A 16,949-nucleotide genomic window follows, 5' to 3' on the forward strand; every position below is an offset into this window, starting at 1 on the left:
GCCATTAGAGTGGTATCATCTGCATATCTGAGGTTGTTGATATTTCTCCCAGCAATCTTAATTCCAACTAGTGATTCATCTAGGCCCACCTTTCTCATGATGTGCTCCGCATATAAGTTAAATAGACAGGGCGACAGTATGCAGCCTTGCCGAACTCCTTTCTCAATTTTGAACCAATCAGTGGTTCCATGTCCAGTTCTCACTGTTGTTTCTGGACCCGCATATAGGTTTCTCAAGAGACAAATGAGATGGTCTGGTACTCCCATCTCTTTAAGAACTTGCCACAATTTACTGTGATTCACACAATCAAAGGCATTAGCATAGTCAATGCAGCAGCAGTAGATGTTTTTCTGGAACTCCCTAGCTTTCTCCATGATCCAGAGTATGTTGGCAATTTGATCTCTAGTTTCTCTGCCTCTTCAAAACCCTGCCTGTACTTCTGGCAGTTCTCGGTCCACATACTGCTGGAGCCTAGCTTGTGGGATTTTGAGCATCACTTTGCCAGCATGTGAAATGAGTGCAATGGTGCGGTAGTTTGAACATTCTTTGGCATTGCCCTTCTTTGGAATTGGAATGTAAACTGACCTTTTCCTATCCTGCGGCCACTGTTGAGTTTTCCAAATTCGCTGGCATATTGAGTGTAGCACTTTTACTGCATCGTCTTTTAGGATTTTGAATAGCTCAGCTGGAATGCTGTTGCCTCCACTAGCTTTGTTGTTGCTCAGACTTCCTAAGGCACATTTGACTCCACATTCCAGATTGTCTGGCTCAAGGTTAGTGACCACCCCATCATGGTTATCAGGGACGTTAAGGTCTTTCTTGAATAGTTCTTCTGTGTAATCTTGCCACCTCTTCTTAATCTCTTCTGCCTCTGTTAGGTCCCTGCCATTTTGGTCCTTTATCATGCCCATATTTGCATGAAACTTTAATATCTCCAATTTTCCTGAAGAGATCTCTGTTCCTCCCTATTCTATTGTTTTCTTCTATTTCTTTGCACTGTTCATTGAAGAAGGCCTTCTTATCTCTTCTAGCCATTCTCTGGAATTCTTCATTCAATTGGGTATATCTTTCCCTTTCTCCCTTGCCTTTCACTTCCCTTCTTTCCGCAGCTATTTGTAAAGCTTCCTCAGACAGCCATTTTGCTTTCTTGCATTTCTTGGGATGGTTTTAGTTGCTACCTCTTGTACAATGTTGTGAACCTCCATCCATAGTTCTTCAGGCGCTCTGTCTATCAGATCTAATTCCTTAAATCTATTTGTCACCTCTACTGTATATTCATCAGGGATATGATATCAGTCATACCTGAGTTGCCTAGTACTTTTCCCTACTTTCTTCAATTTAAGCCTAAATTTTGCAACAAGAAGCTTATGGTCTGAGCCACAGTCAGCTCCTAGTTTTCACTGACTGCATAGAGCTTCTCCATCTTTGGCTGCAGAGCACATAGTCAATCTGATTTCTGTGTTGACCGTCTGGTGATGTCCATGTGTAGCGGCGTCTCTTGGGCTGTTGGAAAAGAGTGTTTGCTATGACCATCGTACTCTCTTGACAAAATTCTCCCAGTGTGTGCCCTGTTTCATTTTGTACTCCAAGGCCAAACTTGCCTGTTATTCCGGTTATCTTTTGGCTCCCTACTTTAGCATTCCAATCCCCCATGATGAGAACATAATTTCGAATCCCCCATGATGATAAGGACATCATTTTTTGGTGTTAATTCTAGAAGGTGTTGTAGGCCTTCACAGAACCGGTCAACTTCAGCCTCTTCAGCACCAGTGGTTGGGGCATAGACTTGGACTACTGTGATGTTGAATGGTTTGCCTTGGATTCGAACTGAGATCATTCTGTCATTTTGGAGATTGTATCCCAGTACTGCTTTTCCTACTCTTTTACTGACTATGAAGGCTACTCCATTTCTTCTGAGGGATTCTTGCCCACAGTAGCATACCTGATGGTCATCTGAATTACCATATTTTTTGCTCTATAAGATGCGCCTGACCATAAGACACATGTAGTTTTTAGAGGAGGAAAACAAGAAAAAAAAATATTCTGAATCAAATGGGCACATAATCACAGGCACATTCCCCATCACTTCCCCATGGGTTGCACATCTGACAGACTTACTGCACACACATATTCGCTCTGTAAGACGCACAGACATTTCCCCTTACTTTTGAGGGGGGGAAAGTGCGTCTTATAGAGCAAAAAATACGGTAAATTCACCCATTCCTGTCCATTTTAGTTCACTGATTCCTAAGATGTCGATGTTCAATCTTGTCACCTCTTGTTTGACCACATCCAGCTTGCCTTGATTCATGGATCTTACAATCCAGGTTCCTATGGAATATAGATCTTTGCAGCATCGGACTCTCCTTTCACCACCAGATACATCCGCAACGGAGTGTCCTTTCGGCTTTGACCCAGTCGCTTCACTCTTTCTGGCGCTGCTAGTACTAGCCCTCTGCTCTTCCCCAGTAGCACACTGGACACCTTCCGACCTGAGGGGCTCATCTTCCGGTGGCATATCTTTCTGCCTTTTGGTACTGTCCATGGGGTTTTCATGGCAAAGATACTGGAGTGGGTTGCCATTTCCTTCTCTGGTGGATCACGTTTTGTCAGAGCTCTCTGCTGTGGCCTGTCTGTCTTGGGTGGCCCGGCACAGCATGGCTCACAGCTTCATTGAGCTATGCAAGCCCCTTCGCCACGGCAAGGCACTGATTCATGAAGGAGTACTTGAAATTAAAATAACTTAAAAATTAATTGAAATTAAAATTAATGAAAATCAAAATAAATTAAAAATTAATTGAAATTTAGGTCAATTGACATTTAAAAAAATAATGAATAAAAATTTTAACAAATGTTTGCTCCAATCGCTTGGGCTGCAGCAGAAGCTCAAGATGTGGTGGGGAAGAGCATGTCCATATTCCAGGGACATGGTTACAAAGTCCGTGATCGTGCTCGTGGGGGGGGGGGGGGGGGGGGGGGGGGGGGAGATGGACGTGATCGTGCTCGTGCAGGGAAGGTGGGTGTGACTGCAGTCCTGCTTGTGCAGGGAAAGTGGGCATGATCCCGGCCATCTCCTCCCCCACCTGGCATGACCACAATCACGCCCGTCTTACCTGCATGAGCACAACTGTGATCACAGCCATTCCCACCCCGCCCAGCACAATCATGCAGGGAAGGCGGGCACGATCGCAGCCCCCCCGCCCCCCCAGCGCAACCACAATCACGGCCATCTCCCCACTGAGTACACCTGTGCTGGCCCAGAGCTTTTGGTCTCACTTGGAGATCGTTTTCTCCAAGCGAGCCCAAAAGCTCTGAGGAGGCCTGGATAAACCAGCATAGCAGGCCAGGTCAGGCCCGCCGGCCGTAGCTTGAGGACCCACTCAATAAAGCAACGTCGCACAGAGCCCCTGCAGGTGCTTTCTTTGCCTCAGATCCCTAACGCGGACCTCTGATTCTCCTCCCCGACATCCAGAACTGCTCTGATGCTAGGCTGCGAATATGGCTGCAAGGATGCCGTGGAAGTTTTGCTCAGGAATGGCGCAGATGTCACTCTGGTGGATGGCCTCGGCCACGACTGTTCCTACTATGCACGGATCGGTGACAATGTTGGAATCCTGGCTCTAGTCAAGGCGGCTCTCGAGGAATCCAACAAAGGTGCGTCTGTATCCTTGGGAAGTGGGGGATGCCCGCGGAATCGCTCTCTCCTGACTCCTGGCAAGGCTGGGCCTGGTATTTCGCACAGGACGTTAAATATGGTTTTGAAATAGGGTGGTCCATTCGTTCAGTTTGCCAAGAGTTTGTTTATGGAATTTGCTGATTATTCTCCTTCAGTCTCTTCCCTTCGGGGGAACCCTTTTAAAATCCAAGACTTAACTTGATTTTATATAGGATATAAAATGTTAATGCATAGCAAATTGATACATTTCTTCCTAGCTTATTGGGGGTATGTTAAATTTTGTCTAAATGTCATCATGAACTTGAGTGGAACGCTTGAATAGAACGAGGTATTTGCCTTTTGTTTTTCAGCAAGTTACGAAGTCATGAAGAAAGGGCAGCCTGCACAGAAGGTAAGGGTTCGGCCTGACGCTGGCTTGACTTCTTGGAGGGTGGTCGTGAGGACTCTGGCCCACTCGGTCGTGTGGGCAGCTTCTGCGCGCAAGGAAGGTTTTGCCGTGCTGGCATCGCCATCTTTTTGGAAGCGGGGGAGCCCTGCTCGCTGGGCCTGTGCCTGCTCTCGCCTCAGTGGCTCTGAGGCTGCTGGGAGCACAAGTGCTGCTGCCTGAGAAGAACTGGACGAATGGCGGGGGGTGTCCGTTGCTGCACAGCTGTTTCTGGTGGGAGAACTCGTGCTCTTTCTCACGGTGGTTGCTGGGGGTGAACCGTGTTGCTTAGAGAGTTCTCTGTTTCACTGTTGCGTGCAGGTGCTGCCAAAATGGAGCCAGCCAAGTGTCTCGGAGGAAGCAAGCTTTAAGCCGTATCAGAAGGAGCACCGGAACGTACAGGTGAACAGAGTGTCCCCAGCTGCAGGCATGGTGTCCTCCAGGAAGCAGGTTTCAGGAAGCTCTGACTGGACATTTCGGGAAGACACTTGATTAGTTCACAAACTCCTTGCAGTATCTGTGGTACAAAAGCTGAACGGGTGGCCCGCTGAAGGAAGTGCGGTGCACATGCAATTATTTAGGCTCTGGTTTGCGTTGCACCGCTTCCCCTTGCATGTTGCTGTGCTTGGGGCACGTAAGGTGAAGCAGAAGACCTTCACAAGGACCACTTTGGGGCCATTCCCTTGTCTGTCAACCTTCGTTTCTCGGATGTCGCACGAACCTTCAGCTGAGAGGCTTTGGTGGCCTAGATTTGCTTAGATTTTCACTAATTTTCCTTAGTGATAAATTCAAAGGCAGCTGGCAATGGGCTATGCTGAGGCCTCTTAATAGCTTTTCCCTTAACTTTGGGCATAAGAAATGGCCATTCTTCCTGGCTAAACAGTGCTGGGGTGGAGCAATTTTGTGCTTGGCAGCTCTAAGAGTGGCTGCATTTCGCCCTGTGCAAGTGGAAAAGCTCCTGGTTTTGCAGCCACAGGCGAGGAAAAGTCTCGGAATTAAGCACCGCTGAGAGCCGTTCGTTAGTCGTTGACAGGCTTGGAGTGCTGATAGCTTCCAAGAACTCAGGCGAGGAAGGACAGCTATTCCGGGCCACTTGCCCTGCTTCTGGCTGGTGCCTCCTAGCGCTGGGCACCCGGACGCACCCGGACTCTCCCGCTCCAGAGTCCGGGGTAAGTGATGACACTGCTTCTCGTCTTCTAGGAATTGGAAAGAGCGAATGAAGACTTAAAAGGCAGATTGAGGGAGATTCAGCAGGAGCACCGAATCCTACTGGATCGCATCAATGGACTGCAGCTACAGCTGAATGAGGTAACAACGTGCAGGCTGCAGTTGTCACGGCTCGGGCGGCTCGGCCCTCTCACTTGCTTTCACAGCCGCCTGCCTAGTTCCAGTCTGCTTTTGCTGGAAAGGAATATGGCTTCTTCAGAAAATCATTAGTGTTCCGAGGATTAGTGTTCTTAAATTAAATTTATCCATGGCGAGAATATCCCCTACCGTAACATACAGATTCCTGTTCAAACCAGTCAGTCCTGGAGGAGATCAACCCTGACTGCTCTTTAGAAGGCCAGATACTAAAGATGAAACTCAAATGCTTGGGCCGCCTAATGAGAAGGAAGGACTCCCTGGAGAAAGACCCTGATGCTGGGAAGGATTGATGGCAAAAGGAGAAGGGGACGGCAGAGGATGAGGTGGCTGGATGGAGTCCCTGAAGCAGTCGGCGTGAGCTTAGGTGAACTCCGGGGGATGGTGGAGGACAGGGGAGCCTGGAGGAATGCTGTCCATGGGGTCGCGATGGGTTGGACATGGCTTTGCGACTCGCATAGCATAGCATAGCATTCCATTTCTGAGTCACTTGAAAGTTAACTGCTATTACAAGAAATCCAGAAGTTTAAAAAAAAAATTAGTTTCAAGGGACAAGATAACTGATTTTTTTTTAAATGTAGGCTACTGCTTTCATCCAGTATCAGTGAAATTGACAAAGCAATTAAGACTTCCCCCTCTGTTCAGCCATAAAGTATGTCGATTATTTAGGCCAACTTTAAAAGCATCAAATACAATGTAGGCCAATATTTTAAAGTAGAGCTCAGTAACTCAGTAATATTAAGCATTAAATGAAATTAAACTTGAATGTGGCGTTGAGGGCTGTCGAGGTCAAAATGCTGATCCTTGTTTTTGGATCAAGGCAGATGCCTGGATTCCTCAGCTTCACGCTTTCTCAGTCTCAGTCAGTCAGTCAGTAGGTGGTACCACACGATTCCATGGACGCTACTGTGAATGTGGGCACCCAGCTGTGGCATCGGAGCTTGTGCGGCTCCCACCCTCGGCTGCCACTCAGACAGCCCAGGCCTTCCTTTCACACCCCACCACCGTCACCTGAGGAAAGAAATCTTGCTCCAGGATTGCAGGTCTTTGGACCGAGTGACCCAAGGTTTGAGCCCTTCGCCAGCTGCTGCATGTGGGGCTGCATTAAGTGTGAATACATTCTGCTAGCGTAAGGGGATCGAGCTGCTTCAAATGCAATGCTTTGCAGAAGCATTCCCCTCCCTTTGCGATGTTTTGTTGTGTTCCAAACTGAAATGGAAAGGGATTGGCTTGGCACGCACAAGATACTCAACACGGAGGTGCAAAGTATTTCCACGAGGTACAAAAGTGAAGTGCATAAAACCAAGTGGCACTTGTTGGTCGCAGACTTGTGTTGTTCTCTGCCCCCCCCCCCCGAGACTCCATACTTGATTGAAGCAGCTTGAGCAGCAGTTTCAGCTGTGTCTTCGGGGGAAAGTCCGCCAGCTTTGCACATCCGGATCCTGCAATATTTATCCATTTTTCCTGACAAAACTGCTCCTGCTGTATGAGGGTGGATGGGGACCGTCGGTGAGGAGCAGCTTTCAGGCCTTTCACTCCAGTGGTTCACTTTCAGCTTTTCACTCCAGTGTGAGGCTGGCTGCGTGTTGAGGGTCACGGTCCTGCCGGAAGTGGAACCACAGCCCACCCCAGTTCTCTCGCAAGCTCCGACAGAGTTCCCTCCGGGGCCGGCCTGCGCTTGCTCCCGTCCAGCCTGCCACAGTCCGGAGCATTTCCCGGTCTCTGCTGAGGAGAGGCTCCCCCACAACAGGTTGCCGCAACCAAGGGGAAGGCTTTCTTCAGCAAAATCGGTGGCCTTTTGCTTGTGTGCATTCAGGGAGACATGTGAGTGAAAGGTGGCAACAGAAAAAAATGCTGGCCTTTGACCATTAGCAATAACCTTTCTGCACAAAATATATTCTTTAAGTGTGGTTTAGGCCCATGTTTGTGTTCTTGTTTTACAGGAGCAAATGGTTGCTGATGATCTCGAAAGTGAGGTAAAGGAAATGTGCATCCTTACTGTCCTGATCAATTTGTTAGAAATCGGAACCTAAAGGAGTTAATATTTTACTTCCTAACATTGCTTTGAAATGTGTGTGGAATTATAAACTTTCCTTCATTGTTAGGCTCAGCATTAGCCACTCACTGCTCTCACGATGAAATTTGTGCACAAAGCTTGCTGACTTATGCAAGGTCAGAATCAGGTCACCTTGTTCTTCCTGCTTTCCTGCCCATCAGTTTCGTCTTGATGCATATTTAAAGATGCAGACTTGTTTATGCTCTTGCTATGTGCTGTCAAGTTCTCTGCACCCATGGCAGTCCTATTTATCTCATTTTTATACCACCCAATAGCTGAGGCTGTCTGGGTGGTTATCAACGGCCAAACAACAAAAACCAGCCAAAAAAAAATTAACAGAAAACCACAGAACCACAGCACAGAAGCATACCAATGTTACAGGCTCAAAGGCAGTATTAGAAATAAAGTTTAAGAGTTAAACTGTTAAAATGCTGAGAAAATTAAAAGGGCTTCACCCGGGACCAGAAGGAATACAGAGTAGGCACCAAGCGCCCCTCCTTAGGGAGCTGCTTCCGCAGCTCGGATGCCACAACTGGAAAGGCCCTGCTCCGGGTAGCCACCCACCTTACTTCCTTCGGAAGTGCTGTGAACACAGAACTTCCCTTCCTCCTGCGTACACTAGACTAGACTTCCTTTTTGGGTTTGATCTGGGAGGGTCATTGGCAGCTCTTGTCTTTGTCCTTCTCCCTTCCCCAGTAGCTCATACCGTGCCTCCCAGCCTGGCAGGGGAGAGGCGGTCTTTCTGACGTGATCGTTACTCATGAGGAGGGCAGATGCATCTTAGTCTGGTGCCTGCACCACGTCCTTTCTACCTGCTAATGAAAGTGCCCTGGCCTCCTGGCAGCATTGCTCTTGGCTTCCTTGACATTCTCAGTCCTGCTCACCACACTGAGCTGTGCTCAGCTAATGTATATGTTTGAAACAGAAGTGTGGAATTTTTAAATTAAAGGCATTGTAAATAATAACCGAGAAAGGATATGCTTTTTTGTTCTTGTTTGTTTTGGCTTTTGTTGTTAAAATTGCACTTTTTTCTAAAGTCAGCTGCAATAAAACCCATCCGTATGTGGCAGGTCCATTTGTCCCCAGGTCCTGGTTTTATTTAGGTCCGGTGTGTGTCAACCCCCGCAGGGCCTTGCCCCAGAAAATGACCTCGCCACCGCCGGCCCTTCCCCGACTTCCTTCCCACAGGATGTCGCGTGGCTTTTCCTTGGTGCTTCCACCTTGCCAGGCAGGGCCCATAAGGATGTTCTTTTGCTCACTTCCAGAAGGATGAGCTCAGGCGGCTTCTGGCAGCAAAGGAGAAGCAGCAGGAGGAAAGCGGGCGACTGCTGGAAGCCCTGAAGCTGAAGCTGAGATTCTACGAGGCAAGTGCCTGAGAAGGGGGCAGCCGTGGCTCTTTCCAGCCGCCCTCCCCAGTTAGTGGGACCTGGCATCTGCAGCTGGGTGAAGGGCTGCAGTGGGAACCTCCAGCCCACGGGAAGGCCTCCTGGGCCTCTCAGTCAGCACCCAGAATGCAGCAGGCGTCTTGGGCGCTTCATCTGGAAGCACCCCAGATGGATCTGCCAGTTGGAGGGTTCGTTCTAAGAAGCGCTGTGCTGCTTTTTGCAGGCACTTTGCCCATTATCTCATCTGTCTGAACCACGGTGCCTTTCATTTTAATTTCAGGGTGACCACGGTGAATCTGGAAGCGGTTTTGGTAATAGTGAGTATACCTGTTTCTTGAAAGAAGGACCACCATTCCAGGAAGTCCCAACTTTTCCATCCCCGTGTCATTGTTTGCTCATTGCCGTCCCACCTGCAGTTACGGTCCGTGGGTGTAGATACACTCAAATAAGCAGAGGCGGTTCCCAAAAGAGTTTGTCACCATCCATTTGTCAAGCCTTTGAGGTGCTGCATGGCTCTCGGCTTTTTGCTGCAACAGACTTACTCTCGTGGGAAAAGGTGGGGTGGACGTCTTTATTTTGGGTTGTCGGATAAAACGGTGAACATGTTTTGTCTCTCTGAAGGGAAGGAAGCAGCGCTGCTCAAGTCGGACTCCGCATACCCCGCCGGACCGCAGGTGGGCGTGCACGGTCGGCATCCTCCACAGCAAGGGCTCGCTTTGGGGTGGTTTTTGGCACAGCGAGGTGTCGCGGGCTGGCTGCTTACTGTCCTCTTGAGGCTCCGCAGCCCTTTGACCTGGGCTTCCTCTTTCAGCGTTCCCGTGGGCAGCTCCTTGGGAGCAAAGTTAGTACAGTGCTTCCAGATGGAAGGAATGGGCAAAAGAAGATGGCGGGCCGGGCTCTGCAGTCTGGCACAGGTCATGGAAGGGACGGCATGCCCTTCCAGGATGCGGCCCTTACGCTTGGGCCAGAATAGGTGGAAACGGCAAGGCTGCCCTTTCCCAGGCGTGCAAAATAAGCTAAGCTGCTGACCCACTTGTGCAGCTGAGCCATTCCAGTTAACCGGCTGTGCTCAACACATTCGACCTGCTGGTGGGGAGTGTCCGCTTCAGGAAGTATCCTGAGGAGCACGTGGCCCATGACTCCAGTGCCCCTTTCTCTGAGCATCAGGGGGCCCCTAGGCCAGCCTCCTTCCTGGCCCAGCTTCCTTTCCCGGGAATGATGGGCCCTGGACCTTGTTCACGGCCACTGAGCCAGCCGGAGGCGCTCACATTGTATGTAAGCAGTGTTTAGAAGAAGCGCCTTTCTGAAAGTAATGCGTTTGTGTGTGTGTCGTTGCAGCACGCCCCTGCCTCCGCGCCTGCCGGCTCACAGAGCCGGTCCATGGTGCGGCCCCTGGAGCTCCTGAGCCAGTCCTCCGCCTCCGAGACGGAGGCCCTGAAGCGAGAGCTCAGCAGCATGAGGAGCTGCTACGAGGCAGCAAGAGCGGACGTGGGCAAGCTGCAGCTGGAGCTGGCCCACAAAGCGGCGGAGTGCAAAGCGCTGGCGTCCGAGTGCGAGAGAACCAAGCTGGAGTCGGACCGACAGATAAAGCAGCTGGAGGACGCCTTAAAAGATGTGCAGAAGAGAATGTTTGACTCGGAAGGGAAAGTGAAGCAGATGCAGGCCCATTTCCTCGCCTTGAAGGATCACCTGACCAGTGAAGCCGTGGCGGGGAACAGCAAGATGGCGGAGGAGCTGAGGGACGTGAAGGCCAAGTACGAGGGCGCCTCCGCCGAAGTGGGCAAGCTGCGGAACCAGCTGAAGCAGAACGAGCTGTTGGTGGAAGAGTTCAGGAGAGATGAGGCCAGGCTGGTGGAAGAGAACAAGAAGGTGCAGAAGGAGCTCGGCATGTTGAGGACGGAGCACGAAAACAGCGAGAGGAGGGTCTCTGAATCGGAAAGCCAGCTGAAGGAAACTGCCGCGAGGCTCACGGACAAGTTTGAGAAGATGAAGAGCTCGCTGTCCGTTGAAATTGATGAAAAGAGCTGGAAGTTGGCCGAAATGGAGAAGGAGCGGGAGAAGCTGAGCACGGAAGTGCAGGCGCTGAGAACAGAACTGGAGAGTCAGAAAGCTCAGTTTGCCCAGTACGTTCGGCCAGAGGAGTTCAGGCATGTGAAGAGTCGGTATGAGCAAAGAGCCAAAGAACTTGAGCGAGCCCACGCGGAGCTGAAGCATAAAAACCAGGCCTTGCAGAAGGAGGTGGAGAGGGCCAACGCCAGCAGCAGCCTGCTGAAGCAGCAGGTGGGCACGCTCCGGAGCGAGATGAGGACGCAGTACGTGCCCTTGAAAGTCAGTGAGGAGATGAAGAAGGCGAGCGATGCCGCAGCCGGGGAGCTGAACAGACAGCTCGCGGAGGTTACAGAGAAGTATCACAGGAGCAAGGCAGAATCGGAGAAGTTGCTGGCCGAAAAGGCCTGCTTAAGGGAGACAGTTGGTCGGCTTCAAACAGCCCACATCCCCCTGGAAACACACGAGAAGGAAAACGAAGCCTTAAAAGCCACTGTGTCAGACCTGAAGAGGCAGCTGGCCGAGCTTGGCCAGAAACATAAAGGGGAGCAAGCCAAAGCATTTGAACTGGCATCCAAAAATGAAACTCTTCAAAATGTCATGAAAGAGCGGTATGTTCCAGTCGAAGCTCACAAGGAAACCCAGGCTGCCTTGAACAGCTTGCTGGAAAAAGCGGGCCAGGAGCTGACAGATCTGAAGGGGGAAATGGTCGTGGTCAAACAGGAGCTTGCTGGAGTAAATGAAGAGAACGGGGCACTAAAAATGGAGCTGGGAGCCCTTCGGAGCCAGATCGAATCTGAATATCTGAGCAGACAGAAGCACAACGAGGTGGTCGCCGTTCTGAACAAGACCATTCAGGAACTCCGGGAAAGCAGTTCCGCAATGCAGGCAAAATATAAGGAGAAGCAAGACGAGGTTGCCCAGCTGCATGCCGAGGTGGGAGCCCAGAAGCAGGAGCTGGACACGATCCAGGAGTGCATCAGGTCCAAATACGCCCCTCTCATCAACCTTGAGGAGAAGGAGCGTCATTTCGAGACCACCGTGAAGGAGCTGAAAAGCCAGCTGCTGCAGAAGGAGCAGCAGCACCGAGAAAAGGAGGAGGAGCTCAAGGCGCGGAGTCAGGACAACGAGAAGCTGCGGGCCGAGGTCCTGGCGCTCCAGACGGACCTGCAGCAGAATTACGTCCCGGCTAAGGCGGCCCGGGAGGCGGAGAGGGTGCTGGAGGGCCGGCTGGAGGGCCTGAGCAGGCAGCTGAGGGAGCTGCAGCACAGCTGTGCGGAGGCGGAGCAGGAGAAGGGGCACCTGCAGGAGGAGTGTGCCCGGCTGCGCGCGGAGGCGCTGGAGGCCCAGGGGTGCCTGCAGGGCCGGTCCCTCCCGGTGGAGCAGGCGGAAGGCCTGGAGCAGCGGCTGGAAGGCACCATTGAGGGGCTGCGGGGAGAGCTGGGCCGCGAGACGGCGCGCTGCGAGCAGGAGCGCCGGAACGCGCAGGCGCTGCGGCAGGAGCTGGAGCAGCTCAGGGCCGCCTCCGTGCCTCTGGCAGAGCACGAGCGGGTGAGAGGGGCTCTGGAGAGGGAAGTGTCTGCCGCGAGATCCACCCTGAGAGAGGAGGAGGCGGAAGGCCGAGTGAGGCGCGAGGAGATCTCCCGGCTGCAGTCCGAGCTCCAGAGCGCCAAGCGAGCGTTGAAGGAGCTGGAGGCCAGGGAAGTGGTGGAGCTGTCGGAGCACAAGGCGGTGACGTGCCGGCTGGAGGGCCAGGTGCTGAGCATGGCGGAGAAGTTGGCCAAGCTGGGCAAGGAGCTGGAGGGGATGCAGGAAGAGGCTCGGCAGGGAAAGGCAGAGGAGCTTCCTGTGAAAGATGAGAAGGAGCTGCTGCAGCCCAGGAGCGTGAGTATCGAGCAGGAAATCAAGGACCAGAAGGAGCGATGCGACAAGTCCCTGAGCACCATCGTGGAGCTGCAGAAGAGAATGCAGGAGTCTGCGAAGCAGGTGGAGGCGAAGGATAACAAGGTGGGCAGGGCCGTGGGGCGGGGGCTGCGAGGTCTCCCGGCTAAGCGAACAGCGCGTGAGGCCACAGATGGAGGGGTCCCTCTTCAGACCCACTGCTTGAGCCGCCCCTTGAAATGGGCAAGTGAGTGGAGAAGGGGCGCCCTCATTTCTCAGGTCCATCACTTGATCCCGCACCAATGGATGTGGGAATAAGCACAAGGTGGGTGTCAGAAGGGATGCACCTAGTTCTTTAAATTTTCTCAGAATGCTTCTGACTGGCTTTCCTCCTGGATACAACTGCCCACAAATTGGCCATCTCTAATGAGCATTAATTGTGGCTTCCAGGACTGTTAAATCTCTTTAAAACCTGCTTCAGTGGTCAGTTTTCACTGTATAGGGAAAGTCGGCCGTCCGAATCCATCCCAGAGCCGCATTCTGATCCCCATAGCTTAGGGAAAAAAACCATTTTGCGGGCCGCACCTAAGAAGTAAAAGCGGGTACAGCTCTCCTCCTCGCTAGACCTGAGCAAGCATTCCGTATCGGCGGCATCCGTTCTGCGCCTTCGCGGCCAGGGCGGCCCTTCTCCCACACCGGCCCTGTGGTGCTGGCCCATTTGTGGCATGGCGCTTCGCGGCCCACGATGCGCCCGCAACACCCGTGGGGGGCTGCCCGGGAGCCAGCTGTGCTTGCCCTGCAAGTGCCTGCGTGTGCTACGGCGGGCGGGGGAGCAGGCACGGGGGGCACGGCGCGGGCCGTTCCCCCAGATGCCGAAGCCCCTCGCAAAGTGCCTGCTCACCCCCGGCCCGGTCTGTCTCGAAGATCACGGAGCTGCTGAACGACGTGGAGCGGCTGAAACAGGCCCTGCACGGTCTCTCCCAGCTGACGTACAACGGCAGCCTCCCTGCCGCCAAGAGGCAGGCCTCGCAGGTCGAGACGCTCCAGACCCAGGTGAAGGCCCTGCAGCAGCAGCTGGCTGTAAGTAGTGCGCCGCGGCAGGCGGCTCCTCGCCAGGGCTGTGGGCGCACGGGAGCAGAAGCGGCGGGAAGGCAGCCCGTGTGGCGCCCCCGCCGTCCCACGTGCCGGGCATGCGTGTGGGCGGCAGCGCCCGGCCCCACAGCGCCCGGCGGGCAGGCGAGGCGGGCCTTCCGGTCCTCGGCTGGCGCCAGCTGTGCTTGCGAATGGGGGCATTTCCCTTGGCCCCCTCCGCAGCATCCCGTTCTGCCCCGTGACGAGCCAAGGGGGCCAGAGGCTGCTGCAAATGCAGCTGGAAAATGACCGGATGCTCCTTCATCCTAGGATGCTGAGAGGCAGCACCAGGAGGTCATCTCCACATATCGGACGCACCTTCTTAGTGCTGTTCAGGTGGGTTTTGCTGCGACCTGTCAGTCTGTTCCGTGGGCTGTCTGTCCGTCCGTCTGTCCGTCCAGCTTGAGCAATCCCCGGCCAGCCTCTTCTGGGAACCCGTAAAGGAATCAGGCCCGCAAGCTGCACTGCGCGGCTTCTCTCGTTCCACCAGTGCAGTGTCCCTGCCGCCAAGGGGCAGAATCCGCAGCTGGAAACCCAGCGCGCTCCCTCGCTTTCTGGGCGGTCACACGGTCTGGGCTGGGGCTGCGCAGCCGCCCTGCAAGAACGGAGGAGGACGGGGCGACGCTCCGGCGCGCTCGCAACACCGTGCGCTGAGCACCTCTGCCTCTTTTGCAGGGCCACATGGACGAAGACGTTCAGGCTGCCTTGCTGCAGATCATCCGCATGCGCCAGGGGCTGGTCTGCTAGCCCTGTCCTCCGAGGCTGCTGTGGCACATCCGCACGTCCCGGTGTCGCGGAGGGTTTTGGTCCTGTGGTTGCAGACACAGAAGCGCCCACCCTTCCCGCCTCCATCCAGAACGCGGAAAGGCCTGGTTTGGCGGCACACGAGCCGTGGCTGGCCGAGAAGGTTCCTTGCTTAGAAGACAAAATCGTTGGTCGAAATGATGACAGAAGCAGAGGTCTGGATGTCGGATTGACAGTGCTAGAAAACAAAAGATAAGCCCTTTTTCTTTTGCCGTGCCCAAGCTGACGTGCTTCCGTGCAGCAAGAACGATGAGCCGAGGCTTGTGCACTGAGTCAAAGCCGGTACGGCTGAGGTTTCCTGCCCTTGCTTTTTCCAAATGCCTTTTTTAAAGAGGAGACCTTTTCGAGGGCTGCAGCATGCAAAAAATGGTTCAAAGCGACTGCGCGCAGGTATCAGTGCATTGCAGCTTGGCTGGCCAAGTTGCATTTTTAAAGCAACTTTAAGCAGTAGTGCCTTCTTTTTACTGCTATTTTCGTGAAAGAAAACACCATCAGACACTAGTCTGCTTTTTTACAAGAGATGCTTTTTCATAAGTTCTTTGTAACTGCTTTACTTGTACTTCCAGCAACAGTGGGGCTGGGATAGGCCTGAGTGAAAAGCTGTTCCCTTATCCTGAAATGAGCAGCTTGGTGTTTACTTTAGAGAATTCTCTTTTGTTTTTTAAAGAAGGAATCTACTTTTACTGAAGCACAAGAACAGCCCTTGGTGCAGCAGGTGCCAGACAAGAAGAAAACCAGGAGAAAAATATTTGTAGACGTGAGGCAGCAGGCAGATCTCTCTCGGTGGGATTTTGCAGGCTTGCTAAGACATGCCTGGCCTCTCAGACCCTGTGCCAGGGAAGAGGCTGCCTCTCCTGAGGGGGCACCGGCGGGTAGCTGCAACCTAACCGTGCAGGAGCAAGGGATCCGGTCTCCCGCTGGGGTCTCCCCGCACAGTTGGAGCACGGCTCCGTTTCGCGCTGGCAGCTGCCTGGCTGGCATCACCCCCCCTTTGCATGGCAGCCTCTACCATGCAGCCATTTTCCTGAGGCCCCAAGTCTCACCGAAATTTATCTTTGAAAAGCCCGTTTGCATTGATGGACCAGTCAGGATCCTGTGGCGTGGGGTGGGATCGGGTGGGGGGGGGAAGATGGGTCCTTAGGTTGTCTTCCATATGCCAAAACAGCTCAATTAGTTCAAGGATCCCTTGATAACTCTTCATAGGAGCGAGATTTAAGTGACCGTAATTTGACTAATAGCTTCTTAAAATCTTTATTCAGTTTTGAATACTATATTTTGTAAATTATGTACTATAATTCACTACAGTGGCTTTTATTTATGCAAGGAGAGAGCTAGGATGAGAGAGTTAACGGGGCTTAATGTGTGCGCTTGTATGAATAAGCGCTGCAGACGCATTTGTGGGGGTTGCGAAAGTGAATGTGCAATAAATCTAAAGGCAAGAACATGGAATCCCGGGTGTCCGGGACAAGAAAAAATACGCATTGCTAAATGGGAACACTAAAAATGCCAGTTCGCCCGTCCAGTGTGTGGCGTGACACCTGATCGGTGAAGAGCGTGGGCAGTGAGAGGCTGGCCCGGACCCCTCCTGAGCACGGGAGCCACGGTGCGCCGGAGCGAAGGGGCCCTGGAGCAGCCTGCCTGCCGGCCTGGGGGCAGAGCTGGCTGCACCCGCCCCTGGCACGCCGTGAGCCGGGCAAGCGCTCTCGGCCGCCTGCCGTGAAGCAGCGGGGCCAAGGCAAGGCGGCAGCGGTTTGGGAGTCCGCGGAATGTCCGCACTCACTGGCCGCCACCCTGGCCTGTGTCCTCCAGCCACTTGCACCAGCTTCGCCTTTGGCTGGAAGAGTGAAAGGGTCTTGCCTGCCCCATCCAGACAAAGCCCCCTGAGGCACTTGGTGGTGCCACAGGGGACAAAAGCACAGGCTTGGGGGGCGTCCTCCCCGCAGCTCCCACGAGGGTCGTTCCCCTGAGAGCCCCAGGGGCACTGTGCTCGCCCCTCTCCCAAGAAGTGCCTACACGTCAGCGGGGGGGGGGGGGGCAGCTGAAGGGGCTGCAGTGGACACTTTTGGCCGCTGCCCCTTTCCGAAGGGGGTCTCATGGAAAACCCATTCACCAAGTGCTCATCTTTCTCTTCGTAACTGGCTGGTTTTTATATACTAATAATGAAACTATTGTAGCTTCCTTTTC

General features: G+C 53.1%; 1 protein-coding gene across 2 annotated transcripts in view; it reads left to right on the forward strand.

Annotated features, from left to right (window-relative positions):
- Positions 1–14,837, forward strand: part of UACA (uveal autoantigen with coiled-coil domains and ankyrin repeats) — a 48,889-nt gene extending 34,052 nt beyond the window's left edge. The window contains exons 8-19 of one of the 2 annotated variants that reach the window (XM_044444825.1): positions 3,473–3,654; positions 4,027–4,067; positions 4,422–4,502; positions 5,301–5,408; positions 7,406–7,438; positions 8,784–8,882; positions 9,184–9,220; positions 9,525–9,577; positions 10,242–12,956; positions 13,755–13,910; positions 14,232–14,297; positions 14,637–14,837. In XM_044444825.1, coding sequence (XP_044300760.1) covers positions 3,473–3,654; positions 4,027–4,067; positions 4,422–4,502; positions 5,301–5,408; positions 7,406–7,438; positions 8,784–8,882; positions 9,184–9,220; positions 9,525–9,577; positions 10,242–12,956; positions 13,755–13,910; positions 14,232–14,297; positions 14,637–14,708 — 3,643 coding nt within the window. In that variant the 3' untranslated portion in view covers positions 14,709–14,837. The remainder of the gene's footprint in view (positions 1–3,472; positions 3,655–4,026; positions 4,068–4,421; positions 4,503–5,300; positions 5,409–7,405; positions 7,439–8,783; positions 8,883–9,183; positions 9,221–9,524; positions 9,578–10,241; positions 12,957–13,754; positions 13,911–14,231; positions 14,298–14,636) is intronic. The other variant, XM_044444826.1, reaches the window with a different exon arrangement.
- The last annotated feature ends 2,112 nt before the right edge of the window (positions 14,838–16,949 follow it).

The sequence above is a fragment of the Varanus komodoensis genome, unplaced genomic scaffold (assembly GCF_004798865.1).
Source record: "Varanus komodoensis strain SLA01 unplaced genomic scaffold, ASM479886v1 scaffold46_1, whole genome shotgun sequence".
Classification (NCBI taxonomy): domain Eukaryota; kingdom Metazoa; phylum Chordata; class Lepidosauria; order Squamata; family Varanidae; genus Varanus; species Varanus komodoensis.